The sequence below is a fragment of the Barbus barbus genome, assembly GCF_936440315.1.
Source record: "Barbus barbus genome assembly, chromosome: 2".
Taxonomy (NCBI): Eukaryota; Metazoa; Chordata; class Actinopteri; order Cypriniformes; family Cyprinidae; genus Barbus; species Barbus barbus.
Window position 1 is genome coordinate 5,155,545 of NC_136730.1, and position 18,243 is coordinate 5,173,787.

Genomic DNA, 18,243 nt, shown 5'->3' on the forward strand with positions numbered 1-18,243 from the left:
GCCTCCCCAAACCAGTCAATAAGAGTTTCTTCGAAGAGGTCCAACAGTTCCTCAAAATAGCTTCCAGAAACCAGCTGTTGCTCACCCTCAGCGATGGAAGCGTGGGCTGGGGATTCCTCCATTCCCTCGATCTCCACTAAGACTCCCACGACGCACGATGTTGCCGGCTCACACACCTGGTCAGTCGCGTCAAGTTCGGTCTCCGGGGCGATGAGTGGCTCTGTCACTCTCCATGGTGACGGCTCTCTCCGCGTGGCCGGCTCGGGCTCTGCGACTGCGGTGGGCTCTGACGAAACCTCCGTGCAGCGAGATGGTGAGAGCTGGCTGGGCTCTGGATCGGGAGTGGGGCTGGAGCTGTCCTCAGCAGGGTCACCGAAGATAAACAGATCATTATTCTCCAGCACCCACTCCACGCAAGCGGCGAAATTCTCCTTGGGACCGTTCGCTGGCAGGCGTGCCTTACACTGCTCGCTCAGGTTGGCAATGTAGAAAACACAGAGCGAGCGGTCTTCGAAGTGGGTAAGGCACGCCAGGTTGATGAAGTCCTTGGTGTGTTCCACCAGCGAACGGTCCTTCTGCTCCAGGCACAGGAGTAGCATGGCAGGATCCATTCCGGGAGAGAGGGAGAAAAAAAAAAGGAAACAAAAAGAAGCAAAAGAATAACGCCGCAAAAACTGTTTCGGTCTGCTATTCTGTTATGGAACGTGCTTCCAGACAGGCGGAACAAATACACGGGCAACGGGATATCAAAAAGAACAAGAGGGATTTAATAATAAGAGCTTTCATCCAGTAACATCAAATAATAGCAGACAAAATGGCAAGGGTGAACACAGGCTTATAAAGGCAGGTCATCATTAAGGGAGAACAGAAACAGGTGAGGAGCTAATTAACTAATCGGGGAAACTGGGTCAATGGAAAACAAGGCAAAAACAGAACAGACTCGTGACATCCACCCTCAATACCACGACTGAGGTGCCCTTGAGCAAGGCACCGAACCCCCAACTGCTCCCCGGGCACCGCAGCATAAATGGCTGCCCACTGCTCCGGGTGTGTGTTCACGGTGTAAGACCTGGTCTTAATCAGGATACGCACACACACCTATTTTCAACACATTCCTGAAGCAAGGATCAAAGCTCGCATTCCAGCGCCCATCGCTCCGAACCCCCTTTTCTCCTGGGACCATAAAACCAGGATATATGGAACAGTCACATCTGGATGCTTTTAAGAGAAGAGCAACTTTAAGTGCTTGGCTGGATTTATTACACTTCACCCAAAACCCTCCCTAAATCTCTCTCCATTAAGTGCAGTAATTCAAGAAAAATAATCGCTGAAGAAGACTTTTTACGATTAACTCTGACAACTGACAAATCTCAGATCTCCACGAAAGTGACCTTCCCATGACCTTGCGTTATTAGCACATTCCAGGATCGCGCCGTTTTTGCTCACTAACAGATACAGAGGAAAACGCCTTGCTCAAGTATTTTAACAAAGTTATACTAGTTTCTGCTACTGAAACAAATTATACTCGAAAACAAAAACACTATGTTTTTGTTTGTGACATTTTTGCGTTATTGTTTGCGTTATAGTTTTTATTTTTTGCGTTATTGTTTGCGTTATAGCTTGTTGCGTTATTTTGAACTTATGGTAATCTTTTTCCAGAATGTATAACTTTAACTGATCACTAGATGTTCAGTCCACATGCTCGATGTGATTATTTAGAATTCAGGATCATTTAATCAATGCATTTAACCGCGTAATGAATACAAATGATATATGTATTCTTGGCTATGCTAAGTTACATGGTGTTTGGTGTCAGACGAAAACTAATTCCATGAACAATATTATGGTGTGAATGAAAATGATCTGTTTTCATCAATGCATGATTACAATACGGATAGAAATCTGCTGTTGAATAGTTCTTAATGTGACAAAACAACTGAACAGATAATGTATGCACAAAACGCAGCTGTGCGGGGCGGAGCTGCGCCCCACAGAAACACTTGCGATTGGATCAAACGCCCCACAGGAAGAATCCGATTGGGTCAGGCGCCCGTTAAAAACAGATGCACAACTGTGAAAGTTCGGTTGTTGTTGGAAACTGAAAAGAAAAGCTTAAGCTCAACTCGCTGGTCTCTCGTTTGCTCACGCGCTGCAAAGCGCTTCTTGCCACCAACATCACGGCCGAGCATTGCAACTGAGACCAAGACTCTACTACAGTGTCAGTGAAATTCACAACAAGTGCTGTAAAGTTGTTAACATGATTGATTAGTTCAAAAATCAGAGGTGACATGGCTAAACATTTAACTAGGCTGTCTTTCCCAATAACACTGATCCATTCTCCGTACCTCTTATCCTCTGTTGGATCGCGGGATATAGAATATACATATATATTGATACAATTGTTCAACATTCAAAACGATGCAAATGTATAATAGATAGCAACAATATTGTGTACCAAAAATGAAAGCTTAGACAATTTAATTTAGTATCAGATATAGTAATATCACCCAAGAGGTCATTAATTATTAATAAAAAAATGAAAACAAATCACATTATTTAGTGCAATGTCTAAAACTTTTTTTTTTTTTAATGATGTAACTGTGCAATCATTTGTCTAAAATAATTACGTATTTTTTTTAGCTAAGCAAAATGATGAATATTTATTTTCTGGTGTCACTCTTGTCCTGTCAATTAGGGAGAAGGATCAAGTGATAGGATCACGCTGATATAATACTAAATTCAGCATTTTAATAAGCAGTGGTTTAATAAACAGCGTGCTACGCGGGTGAAGACACACTCTGGACAGCAAGGACTCTTCTAGGAGTGACTCAGATGACCAACGTTTGCATTTTAAAGAGCCATTAATATAATTCCTGACTGTAGTCTTTTATTCTTAACTTCATGAGTTTGCTCGGCCATATATAAAAAGCTACATAATTTTAGTTGAATTTTTCCAAACAGGCTATTGTCAGACTAAAATCTGCTGGTATATTGGTTGAAATATGAAATATCTCCTTACAGGCCACTTTTACTTTGAAATGTTGTACAAGGCATGTATATTACTATATATAAACATAAATATGATAAACTATGATATCCCTTATGAAAATTAAAGTTGGTTTTACTATAGTAAAAGTGTGGTAACCAAGTTTTTTTGCAGGTTACCATTTCAATATAGGCAGCTTTACTACAAATACCATGGTATTTATTTAGTAAAACCATGGCTAATTTTCATAATGTTTAGATTATATTTTGGTACATTTATATAGCTGAATCACAATAAAGCTCACCTGAACTTAAACTAGTTTGATTATAGTAGTCTATTTGTATAATTAGTTTAGCCTACTCCTTTCAGTAGGTTATCTGTGTGTAGTTTTATACTTGTTTGAACTTTTACTGCAGAGGTAGCCTACAACATTTCTCTCCACTGTAGTCTTTGTTTCAACATATATATTAGAAAGACAATAAATCTTACTTGACCTAACGTAAAAGTAAAATTCAAAATGCTTTAATTCTTGGTACACAATATTGTCGCTATCCACTATACATTTGCATTTTAGTAATACAATATATTGTGACACGATATATTGTTATATACCCCTGCATTGTTTTGAATGTTGAACAATTGTATCAATATATATGTGTATTCTATATCCCGCGATCCAACAGAGGATAAGAGGTACAGAGAATGGATCAGTTTTTATAGGGAAAGACAGCCTAGTTAAATGTTTAGCCATGTCACCTCTGATTTTTGAACTAAATCATGTTAACAACTTTACAGCACTTGTTGTGAATTTCACTGACACTGTAGTAGGGTCGCTTTGTGAACACATCTAAATGGTTAATTATAGATCTAGTAAGACAGAAACTGACCTGTTCCCCACTCATATTGGTCTGAAAAGGTAAAGAGGTGTTTCAGGTCTCGAGAGACTAGCGTAAATTGACCAACAGCACCATCTGCTGTTTTTGGAAAAGAAAGTTGCTCAATTGCACGAGTGAGAAAATCAGCCTGTCGCATTTGTGAGAAAATCAAGCCAAGATTCCTCATAAAAAGGCAAATGAGTCTCACAGTTGTAACACACAATACATATATTTGTCCATACCTCTTCATTTTCTCTCAAACAGTTTTGTATTTGAAAATCACTTTGCGTTTGTTTGAAAGTCGAGTTTTTCTTTGCAAAGCAGATTGTGTTTATTTGCAAAACACTGGATTTGTTTGATAAATATTGGCACAAAAATCGCTCCATAGAAACTAACATCTGAAGCTAAGAACTAAAACGACTTCCTGAGAGCGTCATCAAGTCAGCACGAAGCCAACCAACCACTGAAGAGTACCCTCGTGACACGACCTTCCAAGCCGCCAATCCGCGCATGGTCCGTCTCGAACTGGGAAGGAACTGAATTCAACTGAAAGCAGAGAAGTTGAAGTAGAGACTCCTTGAACCGAAGAAAAAGCCTGAACTCGACCGAAAGCAAAAGACAGTAAGACAAAATCTCCTGAATTGGCTGAAACTGGTTGCATTTATCTTTTAAGAGTAAAGATAGAGTTCCTGCGTGTGATTTCCCTCAGGTTGAAATGAGCATTAGAACCTAAGACTCTCTTCAGATCAAAACAACTCATTACCTGTATGTATGTATAAGTCGTCTGTTTTGTGTTGTCTAAGTTTAGTATTGTGTTAGAGTAGTAAATAAACTTTGATTCCATTAAGAAATCTCTTGTCTGTGCTATGTGATTTTGCAAATCGTAATTATTTGCCAAAAAGATCGCGTTACCTACGCTCATAAGCTTGATAACTAAAGTTAACTATTTGGGTTGTTTTATCGTTGGCCAGCGAATAAGATAAACAAATTGTTAAGAAATAACGTGCTGATTTTAATGCTTGCTGGACAAGTCGTTAATAAGGTATCGTTAACCAGGTATAGGTTGGACATTCTGATTGATAGCAATTAATCATAGAAATCATATAATCATCTTAAGAGTGATTCCCTAAAAGCTAAAATAAAGAGAATATGTGGTTAGAACACTACAACGGTGTGTGTGTGTTCACTGCTGTGTGTGTGCACGTTGGATGGGTTAAATGCAGAGCACGAATTCCGAGTATGGGTCACCATACTTGGCAGTATGTCACTTCACTTCAAATGTTAAAGTCTAACAGCTCTAGCATCCATACCCAGGTATATTTACCTAATGTTATCTACCAGAGACATCTGCTAAATAACAGTTAACTCATGTTTTGTTTCTGTATTTTAGCATTTGTGATGTGACGAGATTTAGGTTACTACAAGTTAAAAGGGAGAATAAATCAGATTAAACACTCACAAGAAGTGTCAAAAAATGTATCATACATGTAATAGAGACAGTTTATAAGGATGATATTCAACTCACCCGTCACAGAGAGAGGAACAACAGAGCTTGACTGTGATGATTTTGGTCTTCTATCTCTCTCTCCTCTACACCAGTACTGACCCTGATCAGACTCAGTAGCTCCTCTGATAGTGAGAGTGTCTCTGTTTACAGTGTAACCATCAGACGACTGTAACATTACTCTGTCTTTATACCACTCATATCTCCAGTCACTGTGAGACTCAATCACACACTTCAGATTGAGTGTCTCTCCAGTGACTACAGGACTGTCTGGAGTCACAGTCAGAGTAGATCTGGGTGAATCTGTAAAGAAAGACAAGAATTGACTCATTCAGTAAACAGAAATATGTTTTTAAAACATTTCAAGTACTATTGGTTTATACATTATTTTATGCCATCTTTAAAACCCTCTGATGGTTTGCGGGGTCTTTTTGACCCGCAAATGACTTTTGCTCAATTTTTAAAAAATGTTCCCTTTGTCCAAATGGTATGAAACCTTCTACGGCTCTCAACACTTTCTAGATCTACAAAAAAACAAATTGGAATGATATCTGTTTTGACAAAATTTGTGACACTCGTGGTTTTCGGGGTCTCTGGAGAAATAGACAAAATTCATCATCAAAATCAGAAACAACGAAGAACACATCGACAGAAATGGCACAAATAAAGTGGCACACTTCCACCAAAGCAAAAAACATCCACAATGCTAAATTATATTGCTCACAACACACACACACACACATATATAGAGGAACACATTTTTGAGACTATAAAAACTGTTCTCTTATCATTTGTAAAATAAAATCATCCAAAATGCAGTACCACCACAAAAATAAATTGGTGACACTGACACATTGAAAATGTGCACACACACACACACACACACACACACACACACACACATTTGTAAGGCTATAATTTGTCAAATAAAATCATCCAAAATGCAGAACCAACACAAATATAAAGTGGTGACACTGACACAGACAATGTGTACTCACACACTCTCTCGCACTCACAGACACACACACTTATTGTTCCTCGTTGTTTGATTTTTTCCCCATTTACTGATTTCTTTTGCTAAATTTTATCTTTTTACTGCTTTATTTGCTCACTTGTTATTGCTGTTCAGTTCATGTGTTCATATGTAATATAACTGTTCATTTCTGTTCATTTTTGTTCTGTTACAGTTAGTAACTGAAATGTTGATTAAAATTGTAGAATTATATTAAAAATAGATAATTGAAATAAATGATCAAACCTTAAGACTCCAACATTTCTCTTTGTAACATTTTGTTCAGGTTTGATTCTAATCATAATGTAACATTATTGAAAAACTGGGGGGTTTTCAGTACAAAAAATACTAAACTTTGACAAAAAATATTTAATTTTTGTTATAATTGTGATTTTATAATATTTAGATATGAATCCAACTGAATCCAACTTGTGAAAAGATATCTTTCAGGTAGTCAAATAGCAAATAGCATATAGTGGAGCTCTATGGCCATCTAGTGGTTAAAGTGATTTTTTTTATTATTTTAAAACTGCATTTTCCAAAAAATGGGTATAAATGTTACATTAAATCATTTAAAATGATCCATGTTATCCCCATGAATGAAAGTTAGAAATCTGGGCCTTTTATAAAGTGAATTTTACATCAAATGCTGTTTTTTTGTAAAAAGCCTATTTAAATAAATGTTTATTTATTTATTTATAGAAATTTAAAAGATATCATAAATCCTCCAAAAACTGCACAAATGTTGAGTAAAAACATTAACAAACAGAGTAAAATGACAATTGTAAAAAAAAAAAAAAAAAACTATTATCTTGTTACAAAATTAAATGTTATTGTCTGGGGTCTCTGGAGACCCCCAAAAAAACAAGTGTGGACAGAAATGAAAACCATCTTAATAACATTTGTTCTATTTTGCTCTGGCTCCGTCTCGTCGTCAGACAAACGCCTCTGACTCGTCACAGAAAGCAGAATGAAGCTCCTGCTGAAGGAGAGGTGAAGACCTCCAACTACAACCTCCTGAGGAGCAACTGAACCTCAATCAACTTCAACAGACTATCTGAAGACTTCATGAACTCATTTCACATCATTATCTGTAAGTTACTTCATTCACTCTAACTTATTGACACAACACTAATAAATCAGAGCCACCTCAAAACACACAAGACATGAGTGTGCAGTGCAGATATAAAAATAGGTGTCCAGTGCTGATCCGTTTTTTAGGTTTACTTAAAGCTGGCATGAAATGAAAATCACCTTTATTTGTTTAAATGAATGGAAGCTCACATTCAGATCTGCCTCTGTTTTGAGTGCAGTCCAGTCAACAAAGAGTGACAAGAGATGCAAGTCTCTGCCCTACGTTTGTTTTGCTTTTTTGTTAATCCATTTTATGTGGACATACTCAATACAGAAGAAAAGATCTGGAGCTACTTTTGTTTAATCAAAATGTAGATGTGAGTCCTGGGAGATTTAAGGAGATCTTTCACCCAAAAACATGAAAATTCTGTCATCATTTACTCATTTAACCAATGTGCTTAATCTTCAAAACACAAATTAAGATATTTTTTAATGAAACTTGAGAGGTTTCAATACCAGAACTTCAAAAATCCAAAAAGGTCATAAAGGTTTAATCCAGGTCTTGAAAAGAGATACTGTCACTTTATATGATAAAAGATTGTAATAGGCTTTTATTCGCATATTCACATGCTTTTTGGATCTTCTAAATTTTGGTTAGAACAGAAACCTCTCAGGTTTTATTTAAAGTGTCTTAATTTGTGTTTCAAAGATTAACCAAAGTCTTCTGGGTTTGGATGCAGTGGTAAATGAACTGTGTGTAAAAATAACTGCATTCAGTTCTAAAACAACAAACACTGATCACTGCACAGCATCTGTCCTGTAAAGAAACATCTTATACAGTCCTGCATCTGAACAGAGTAATGACTAAAAGTGAATTGCTTCAGTCATCTTAACGAACAGATGTGGCTGATACAGAAGCGTGTAAATATTTGAGCTACAAAAATAAACTGCTGTTCAAAAGTTTGGGATCAGTAAGAAATTAATACTTTTACTCAGCTGTCATCATCACTGCAATTAACTATTAACTAGAACATAATCTGACTGTAAGCATGATAGGTCAGTCAAAATAAGACCAAATTTACCTGGTTATCTACTCAATCTCTTTGTTTTGAAATGATGTAAAGAAAAATGATCAGACTCACCTGATACTGTCAGTGTAACTCCGTCACTCATCTGTGATTGTGTTGGTGCTTTTGACTGAGATCCTCTACAGCTGTACACACCACTATGAGACGGATCCACAGATGAGATTATATAGTTCTGGTCTCGTCCTGCTCTGTAAACTTGTCTGTTGTCTTTATTCCAGCTGTACTGCCAGTCTCCTGTCTGCTGTATGTGACATGTGAGAGTGACCGTCTCTTCGCTGAACACATGACTATCAGGATCAACATCAACTACAGGTTTGGGTCTCTCTGTGAAATGAGAGGTAAAAAAAAAAAAAGGAAAAAAAAATTGAAATAAAATATTAGATGACCTGCATAACAAGCTACGGGAATTAGAAAAGAGACACAAATTGAGTTCAGTACAAGATACATTAAATGAAATTAAGAAAGTTAGGGACAGAATTACTTAGCTACACAAGTAGTAAAACAATAATTTAATGTTCTTAAAACAGAGGTATTATGAAGGTGGATCTAATGCTATGAGAATACTGCCATGGAAATTGAGGAAGACAACTGCAGAAAATACAATTCACAGAGTTAGGGACCCAAGAACAAATATGATATAAAATAAGCAAAATTAAATTCTGAAAGTTTTTGAAGTGTTCTATAAAACTTTATATTCTAGAGTTGCAGGGGGAGATGTGACTCAAATTGACACTTACTTAAATTACTTGGAATTACCCACCTTAATTGAAGAACATTATAAAAGGATGCCCACTAACATATCTGAAGAGGACTTAAAAACTGCAATTAGTAGACTCAAATTGTAAGTCACCCGGATCAGATGGTTATACGGCGAGTGGTATAAGGAATTTAAAAATGAACTAATTCCGGTCATCCTCCCTACATTGAATTGGGTTTTAAAAAAGGCACAAACACCACCTAGTTGGAAGGAAGCGATAATATCAGCTATACCAAAAGAAGGCAAGGATAAAATGGAATGTGGATCTTTTAGACCAATATCTGTCCTTAACATGGACTATAGACTATTAACTTCTATTATGGCAAAATGAATGGAAGAACTAATACCAAAACTGATACATAATGATCAGACAGGTTTTATAAGACAACGTCGAACACAAGATAATATACGAAGGACACTACACATCATGAATTATTTACAAAGAAAACAACAACATTGAAGCTATTGTGATAAGCATTTGATTCGGTTAACTGGTTATTTCTTTACAGAGTTTTACATAGATTTGGTTTAAATGATACAATTATAAAAACTATACAGTCCCTATATAATAATCCCACAGCGAGGATCAAAATCAATGGATATTTATCAAATAGTTTTACTTTAGAAAGGGGTTCACGGCAGGGTTGTGCATGGTCACCATTACTTTTCACACTATATTTGTAACCATTAGCTCAGTATATCAGACAGAATTAGGATATTAGAGGAGTTAATTTTAAAGGAACAGAACACAAATTGGCTTGTTATGCAGATGATATTCTGATATACCTGGAGCAACCAACATACTCCTAACCGAAATTGATGCAGTCGCTCGAAATATTTGGCCAGATAACAGGATACAAGATTAATATAGGAAAAATTCAGCTACTTTCATATAATTACAAAATACCAAGAGAAATTAAAAACAGATACCCTTTGGCATGGCAAACTGAATATTTCAAATACTTTGGTATTAACATGCCAAAAGATCTTACAAAATTATCTGAATGTAACTACTTTCCCATCTATAAACAAATTAAAGAAGATATAGGAAGATTGAATTTAATTAATTCCTTAGTTTTAGTTTACGTATAGAATCTATCAAAATTAATATTTTGCCTAGGTTATTATATTTGTTTCAGACAAATTCATATTTTGCCTAGGTTATTATACTTGTTTCAGACCCTACCTATGATGATTAATCAAAATCAGTTTAATGAATGGGATAATATGTTATCAAGATATATATGGCATGGTAAAAAAAAAAAAACTAGAGTTCGCTTTAAAACATTACAGCTGGCTAAAGAAAAAGGGGGGGGGGTTACCTTCCCTTAGAGATCATTGCTTTGCAGCACAGATGGGAGTCATAATATGCTGGAGTAATCCATTTTAAGAGGCTCAGTGGAAAAACATGGAGCAGAAAATATAGTTTATCCCAATACAGGCAATCCTGGCCGATAGTAATTTACAAGAACACATTAAGGCTATTGATAATCCATAGGTAAATTGCACTCTTACTCTATGGAAGTCTGTTATAATAGAATATAAGCTAAGAGAAGAAATTGTGCCTCTTAAATGGTGTGCATACGACTCCGAGTTTACACCAAACAGATTAGATACTCGATTTAAGGATTGGATAGATAAGGGGATACCAGTTTTATGTAATTTAATAGAAGATAATATACTAGCCAGCTTTGAAGTACTTTGAAGAGAAATATTAAATTATAATATTAATATTAAATATTATATATATATATTATATATTTAGAATATATATCACTAGAAACACAAGACTTTTATAGATACTTACAGATGCGACATTTTGTTAATATAAAGATAAAGAATATGCCTGAGACTAGGACAGGTTTAATAGAATTACAAACCCGATTCCAAAAAAGTTGGGACACTGTACAAATTGTGAATAAAAACAGAATGCAATGATGTGGAAGTTTCAAATTTCAATATTTTATTCAGAATACAACATAGATGACATATCAAATGTTTAAACTGAGAAAATGTATCATTTTAAGGGAAAAATAAGTTTATTTTAAATTGCATGGCATCAACACATCTCAAAAAAGTTGGGACAAGGCCATGTTTACCACTGTGTGGCATCCCCTCTTCTTTTTATAACAGTCTGCAAACGTCTGGGGACTGAGGAGACAAGTTGCTCAAGTTTAGGAATAGGAATGTTGTCCCATTCTTGTCTAATGCAGGCTTCTAGTTGCTCATCTGTCTTAGGTCTTCTTTGTCGCATCTTCCTCTTTATGATGCACCAAATGTTTTCTATGAGTGAAAGATCTGGACTGCAGGCTGGTCATTTCAGTACCCGGATCCTCCTCCTACGCAGCCATGATGTTGTAATTGATGCAGTATGTGGTCTGGCATTGTCATGTTGGAAAATGCAAGGTCTTCCCTGAAAGAGACAACGTCTGGATGGGAGCATATGTTGTTCTAGAACTTGGATATACCTTTCAGCATTGATGGTGCCTTTCCAGATGTGTAAGCTGCCCATTCCACACGCACTCATGCAACCCCATACCATCAGAGATGCAGGCTTCTGAACTGAGCGCTGATAACAACTTGGGTTGTCCTTGTCCTCTTTAGTCCGGATGACATGGCGTCCCAATTTTCCAAAAAGAACATCAAATTTTGATTCGTCTGACCACAGAACAGTTTTCCACTTTGCCACAGTCCATTTTAAATAAGCCTTGGCCCAGAGAAAACGCCTGTGCTTCTGGATCATGTTTAGATATGGCTTCTTTTTTGACCTATAGAGTTTTAGCCGGCAACGGCGAATGGCACGGTGGATTGTGTTCACCGACAATGTTTTCTGGAAGTATTCCTGAGCCCATGTTGTGATTTCCATTACAGTAGCATTCCTGTATGTGATGCAGTGCCGTCTAAGGGCCCGAAGATCACGGGCATCCAGTATGGTTTTCCGGCCTTGACCCTTACGCACAGAGATTGTTCCAGATTCTCTGAATCTTTGGATGATATTATGCACTGTAGATGATGATAACTTCAAACTCTTTGCAATTTTTCTCTGAGAAACTCCTTTCTGATATTGCTCCACTATTTTTCGCCGCAGCATTGGGGGAATTGGTGATCCTCTTGCCATCTTGACTTCTGAGAGAAACTGCCACTCTGAGAGGCTCTTTTTATACCCAATCATCAATCAGGTGTAGATACGGTGACTCCCCTATCGAGAAGAAACAAAGCAACCTCGGCATCCGACCGCAGGCCTTCTGCTCCTTGAGTTCTCTCCAGCGCTGGAAAGCTAAACCGATATTTACACGGGTCCTACTTCTTGCCTTATCGTTTCCTCTTTTTGTTTTCATCCGCCATCTCTATCTTTCATTAAATGGTGCTTCATCGTTCATACCCATAGGTGATAAAGTTTGAAGGGTATAAATCCAAAACAATTCACGTCTCTGTAGAAGTAATTCAATGTCTCCACCCTATGTCTTCAATGTCTTACACCACTATAACATGTAATGTTATAGTGGTGTAATTGTTTTGAATGATGTGCCGTTTCTATTATGAATTTATAATGAGTTTGAGTGGTTATGGAGTTTTGACTGATTGGTGTAATAATTTGATGCTTTTTGAAGACAACGTGTTGTTTATGTATTTTAGATGATCTTGTGAATTTGTAGTGGGATCTTTGTTGGTTTTTGTAACTATCATAATTTTTAATTGTTTACGATGTGATGTTCATTTATACTCCTAATGAGCTTAATTGTTTACAGATGGAGCTTTGTTAAGTGGTCATGTGTTCATCTTAAAAGAGATGAATTTGAACATTTGTATACTCCTGATGAAGGTCGTGTGACCGAAACGTTGTGTTAATTAATAAATATTACTTTTTTGCAAGTTACGATAGTGTGCGGGAATTGCTTGTCTGTTGAGGCGATCCACCTGGTTGGTCCTTTGTCCTACGCACCTATTACTTGCAGGTGTGCGATGGAGTTTGATCACTAATTATTAAAAACCCAACCATTCTCCTGCACTTGAGTCCTCGCCTCATCTCTCTTCCGGAGCCATGACAGTTACCAAAATAACTTATAACCAAATATTTATCAGGAACATTTATGCTGAGATTTAATGTACATTTCATGGATGTAGCCACAGAAAAATGTAATGTAACTATAATGTAACTAATTACTTTTGAATTAAAATAATCAGAACAGTAATGTGATTACTTTTAAAAGGTGTAATCAGTAATCAGTAATTTAATTACATTTTCCCAACTTGCCCAACACTGCCTAGATCAGAAGCAAGTGGTAATTATTTTAAACACTGGAGTTAAAGTGAGTTTTTGAGCCTTGCACCTTACATTTCTAGAAAAACACTTCTAAAAATATATACAAATTCACACAACATAAGGTTGAAAGTATTAGTAAAACAGTAAGCAGTTGCTACTGGAGCTTCAGTGTGATCATTAATGAAGACAAAACATCTCTTTTCTATGTAACACATCTAATTTACTACTAAAACTAGATCCCTTTTTACTTGTCTCTGTCTACATGCATGTAATACAGTAGTCTATTTGAAAACATATTCTGCACATTTAGACTCAATGTTGAGACTGAAGATCTCACCTGATACTGTCAGTGTAACTCCGTCACTCATCTGTGAGTATGTTGGTGCTTCTGACTGAGTTCCTCTACAGCTGTACACACCACTATGAGACGGATCCACAGATGAGATTATATAGTTCTGGTCTCGTCCTGCTCTGTAAACTTGTTTGTTGTCTTTATTCCAGCTGTACTGCCAGTCTCCTGTCTGCTGTATGTGACATGTGAGAGTGACCGTCTCTCCTCTGAACACACGTCTATCAGGATGAACATCAACTACAGGTTTGGGTCTCTCTGTGAAATGAGCAACAAAAAAAAAAACACACTTCATGTGAAAACCAAATTTGTGAAACAGGAAGTGCTGAGGTCCTGGGGATGCCAGCTGCTCGCACTGACATCAGTGGTGGGTCCACCACACTGGCAATCAGTCCTGGCCTAAGCTCCGCATCTGCAGTAGCTTGGCTACTATAGCTATAATCTACTTTAAGATACCTTAGGGTTATGAATATATATATATATATATATCCCTCTACACCAACGACTGCACATCTAAAGACCACTCTGTCAAGCTCCTGAAGTTTGCAGACGACACCACACTGATCGGCCTCATCAAGGACGGTGACGAGTCTGCTTACAGACAGGAGGTTAAGGAGCTGGCTGTCTGGTGCAGTCTTAACAACCTGGAGCTCAAAACTGTGGAGATGATTGTGGACTTCAGGAGAAACCCCCCTGCACTCCCCCCACTCACCATCATGAACAGCACTGTGACTGCAGTGGAGTCATTCAGATTCCTGGGCACCACCATCTCTCAGGACCTGAAGTGGGACATTCACATTGAGTCCATTGTCAGGAAGGCCCAGCAGAGGTTGTACTTTCTTCGACCAGCCTAGGAAGCTCTACCTGCCACAGGACTTACTGAAACAGTTCTACTCCACCATCATCGAATCCATCCTCTGCACCTCAATAACTGTCTGGTTCAGCTCAGCTACCAAATCTGACCTCAGAAGACTACGGAGGGTAGTCCGGACTGCTGAGCGAATCATTGGTACAACCTTCCCCACTCTCCAAGAACTGTACTTCTCCAGAGTGAGCAAAAGGGCTGGCAAAATCACTCTGGACCCCTCACATCCAGCACACAACCTCTTTGAACTCTTTGCAACGTAACAGTGAGTGAAAGCGAGCAGCATGTTTCAGTAAATAATGCTCCACAGTAAATGGTTGTCTGTGTCGTTCCTTTGAAGCTACAAACATAACAGTGGCGACGAGGAGGTTTTGGAATCCTCAATGTTTGAAAAAAAAAGAGAAACTTGAAAGAAAATTGCAGGTAAAAGAAGAAACTAATCGACTAATCGTGAGTCAAACAAATGTGTAAGGAGGCAGTCACAGTCACACGCTGACCTCGTGGGAGTACAGCGACACCGTCAGGCCAGAATGAGAATGACAGCAGCCATGGAGGTAAACAGCTGATCTGTGGCATTCATTAATAAACAAAAAGAGGCAATAAATTACAAAGAAACTAAATCCATGGAAAAGGAAGATGGCCACAATAGGACAGGTGCCTGAGTTTGACAGTACTAAAGAGGATACTCTTTAGAGTACTGTTTGGAGAGATTTGAGCACTGGATTGCAGCAAATGAAACTGACTGGAAAAAACGCAGATGTGTTCCTTAGTGTTTTAGGATCTGTGGAATATGTCCTCTTGAAAAGTCTAGTTGAGCCAGTTAAAATAATTAACTAAACATACCAGCAAATGACTCAGACCCTTTCTGATCATTTTAAGCCCAAGCCCGTTCTGATTGTAGAACGCTTCAGATTTTACCAACACAACCAAAGTCCCGGAGAAACTATATCTGACTACATTCTGGCTTTGAAACGTCTGGCAAGTTCATGTGAATTTGGAACATTTCTGGATGATGCACTGAGGGACAAATCTGTCTGTGGACTTGCAGGTGAAGTTTAACACAGAAGGTTACTGTCAGAAAAGGATCTTACTTTCAAGGACACTAAGGAACTGGGCGCTCAGACAACCATAAAGGACACAAGTGTGCATAAGGTGCAGAATGCTTTTGGAGCCAAAGAGAAATACAGAGAACGTGGAAGTTCTCAATGTAATACTAAAAAAGGGGCCCAGCAGCAACCTTCTAACAAGTATAAAAGCAGCTGTTACCGTTGTGGTGGAAGAAAGCACCATCCCACAGAATGCCGTTACCGAAGTGAAAAATGTTTACTCTGTTTACTGTTTACTCTGCTCAAGACAAGGCAGATGGCGTTAACACTGATCTTCAGATAAATGGCAAAATAGTAAGCATGCAGATAGACACAGGAGCCTCTGTGTCTTTGATCCCAGAGTATATTTACAATGACAAATTGAAGGACTGTAGGTTGCATCCAACCTCCATTCATTTGGTCTCGTACACTGGGGACAAAATCCCTGTGCTCAAGGTTCCAGTCACCTATGAGGGACAACAGTGGTCACTTCCGTTGGTTGTGGTCAAAGGAGACAAACCTCCATTGCTTGGACGTAACTGGCTCCAGAAAATACCTTTAAACTGGAAGGAGATTTTCAGCTTGAGATATGTGTCGCCGGTGAGTGTCACTTCACTCTCTGATGTCCTTGAAAAACACTGAGAACTCTTTGGAGATGGGTACGGCAAAATCACTGACTTTAAGATTGCTCTTAGGTACTAATACCTAAGATTGTTCTTGATTGAATCATGATTAGCTCATGTCTTCACTAATCATGAATCAATCAAGAACAATCTTAGGTATTAGTACATTATTATGCATACCTTTATGGTAAGGTGTTACTTAGAGGGAGTTTAGTAGGACAACAACAACAACAATAATAATAATTATATTAATAATAATAAAAATAATATTTAATTTATATAGCACCTTTCTGAGGCTCAAGGACGCTTTACAAAAGCAGTAACACAGTGGACAATCATTTCACATAGTCACAGACAGTCAATTCAGTTAATCAGTTAAGTGGACAATAGACATTTGCCCAGTCCAGAAACAAAAATGATTGCAGTTGCATATCATGATACAGCAAAAACGCATAATTGAGTAAACAACATATTAAATGGATAGTATAAACAAACAAACAAACATAAAGAACAGTAAATACAAGGCAGATACACGTAACAAAAATACTTTGAGAAGGCATTACAATTGGTATACAATGATATTCAACTCACCGTTCACAGTGAGAGAAACAGAGTTTGATTGTGATGATAGTTGTCTTTCATCTCTCTGTCCTCTACACCAGTACTGACCCTCATCAGACGCAGTAGCTTCTCTGATAGTGAGAGTGTCTCCGTTTACAATGTAACGATCAGACAACTGTAACATTACACTGTCTTTATACCACTCATATCTCCAGTTACAGTAACATGCAATCACACACTTCAGATTGACTGTCTCTCCAGTGAATACAGTACTGTCTGGAGTCACAGTGAGTGTAGATTCGGGTGAATCTGTGAACAGAAGAAAACACACTCTAGAAAACGGAATATCTGACATCATGTAGTTGATAGTGATACAATTATGAACCAAATCTGCTATGTTATTGATAAAAGCTGAATTAAAATAAATTGTTTATATTCATTTATTTGTTTTGTCAATTCATTTTGAGTTTGAAATTAGAAAATTATTAAAATACTATTGAACAATACCTGTTCTGGCCGGTAGGTGAGGTTTTAATAAAGCATTTACATTAAATCATTTAGCAGACACTTTTATCCAAAGAGACTTGCAGATGAGGACAATAGAAGCAAACAAATCAAAAGAGCATCTTCTGTAAGCGCTATGACAAGTCCTGGTTAGTCTACAGTACATGTACCTGTAGCAAGTTTTTTTTTTTTTTTTTTTTTTGAGAAGGAGAACACTAACATCAGAGGGCATTTTTAAATAATAAATTAAAAGGAAAACAAGTAGATGAAAAAAGAATGCTTGTGTTAGAAGGTCTTTTTTTAAATAATAAATAAAAAAAAGTAGATGGAATAGAAAAAGAATAGAGAGCATGGTTGCTAGAAGGTCTTTTTTAAGGCCTTCTGAGGTAATAATAGAGAAAATGGAAAACCTCTGATGACATGGACAATGTGCCATGGTTGTCAGTTTCCTATAATGAACACCACGAGTGAATATAACCCTTATGCGCTGTTTATTTAGGCCAGGGGTTCTCATTTTCGGGAGCGAGGGACCCATAAAAAAATTGTTCAAGGACCCCTTCATAATATGCTTAGTACTCTCAGATGTTGGAACTTCAGTGCACTTTTTCTGGACCTTTTTTTCCTTATGGATTACATACCTCTAGTGCTTCACTAACCCCTGGTTTAGGCTGTATACACTCAGGATGTTTGAGATGG

General features: G+C 37.6%; 1 protein-coding gene across 2 annotated transcripts in view; it reads right to left on the minus strand.

Annotated features, from left to right (window-relative positions):
• LOC306888641 (Fc receptor-like protein 5) overlaps positions 1–18,243 on the minus strand; it is a 510,322-nt gene that overhangs the window by 405,237 nt on the left and 86,842 nt on the right. The window contains exons 3-5 of one of the 2 annotated variants that reach the window (XM_079447080.1): positions 17,074–17,352; positions 13,898–14,167; positions 8,594–8,863 (exon numbers count right to left, since the gene is read on the minus strand). The exons of the other annotated variant lie outside the window; for it this stretch is intronic. Coding sequence (XP_079303206.1) covers positions 8,594–8,863; positions 13,898–14,167; positions 17,074–17,352 — 819 coding nt within the window. The remainder of the gene's footprint in view (positions 1–8,593; positions 8,864–13,897; positions 14,168–17,073; positions 17,353–18,243) is intronic. 2 annotated transcript variants of the gene reach the window in all.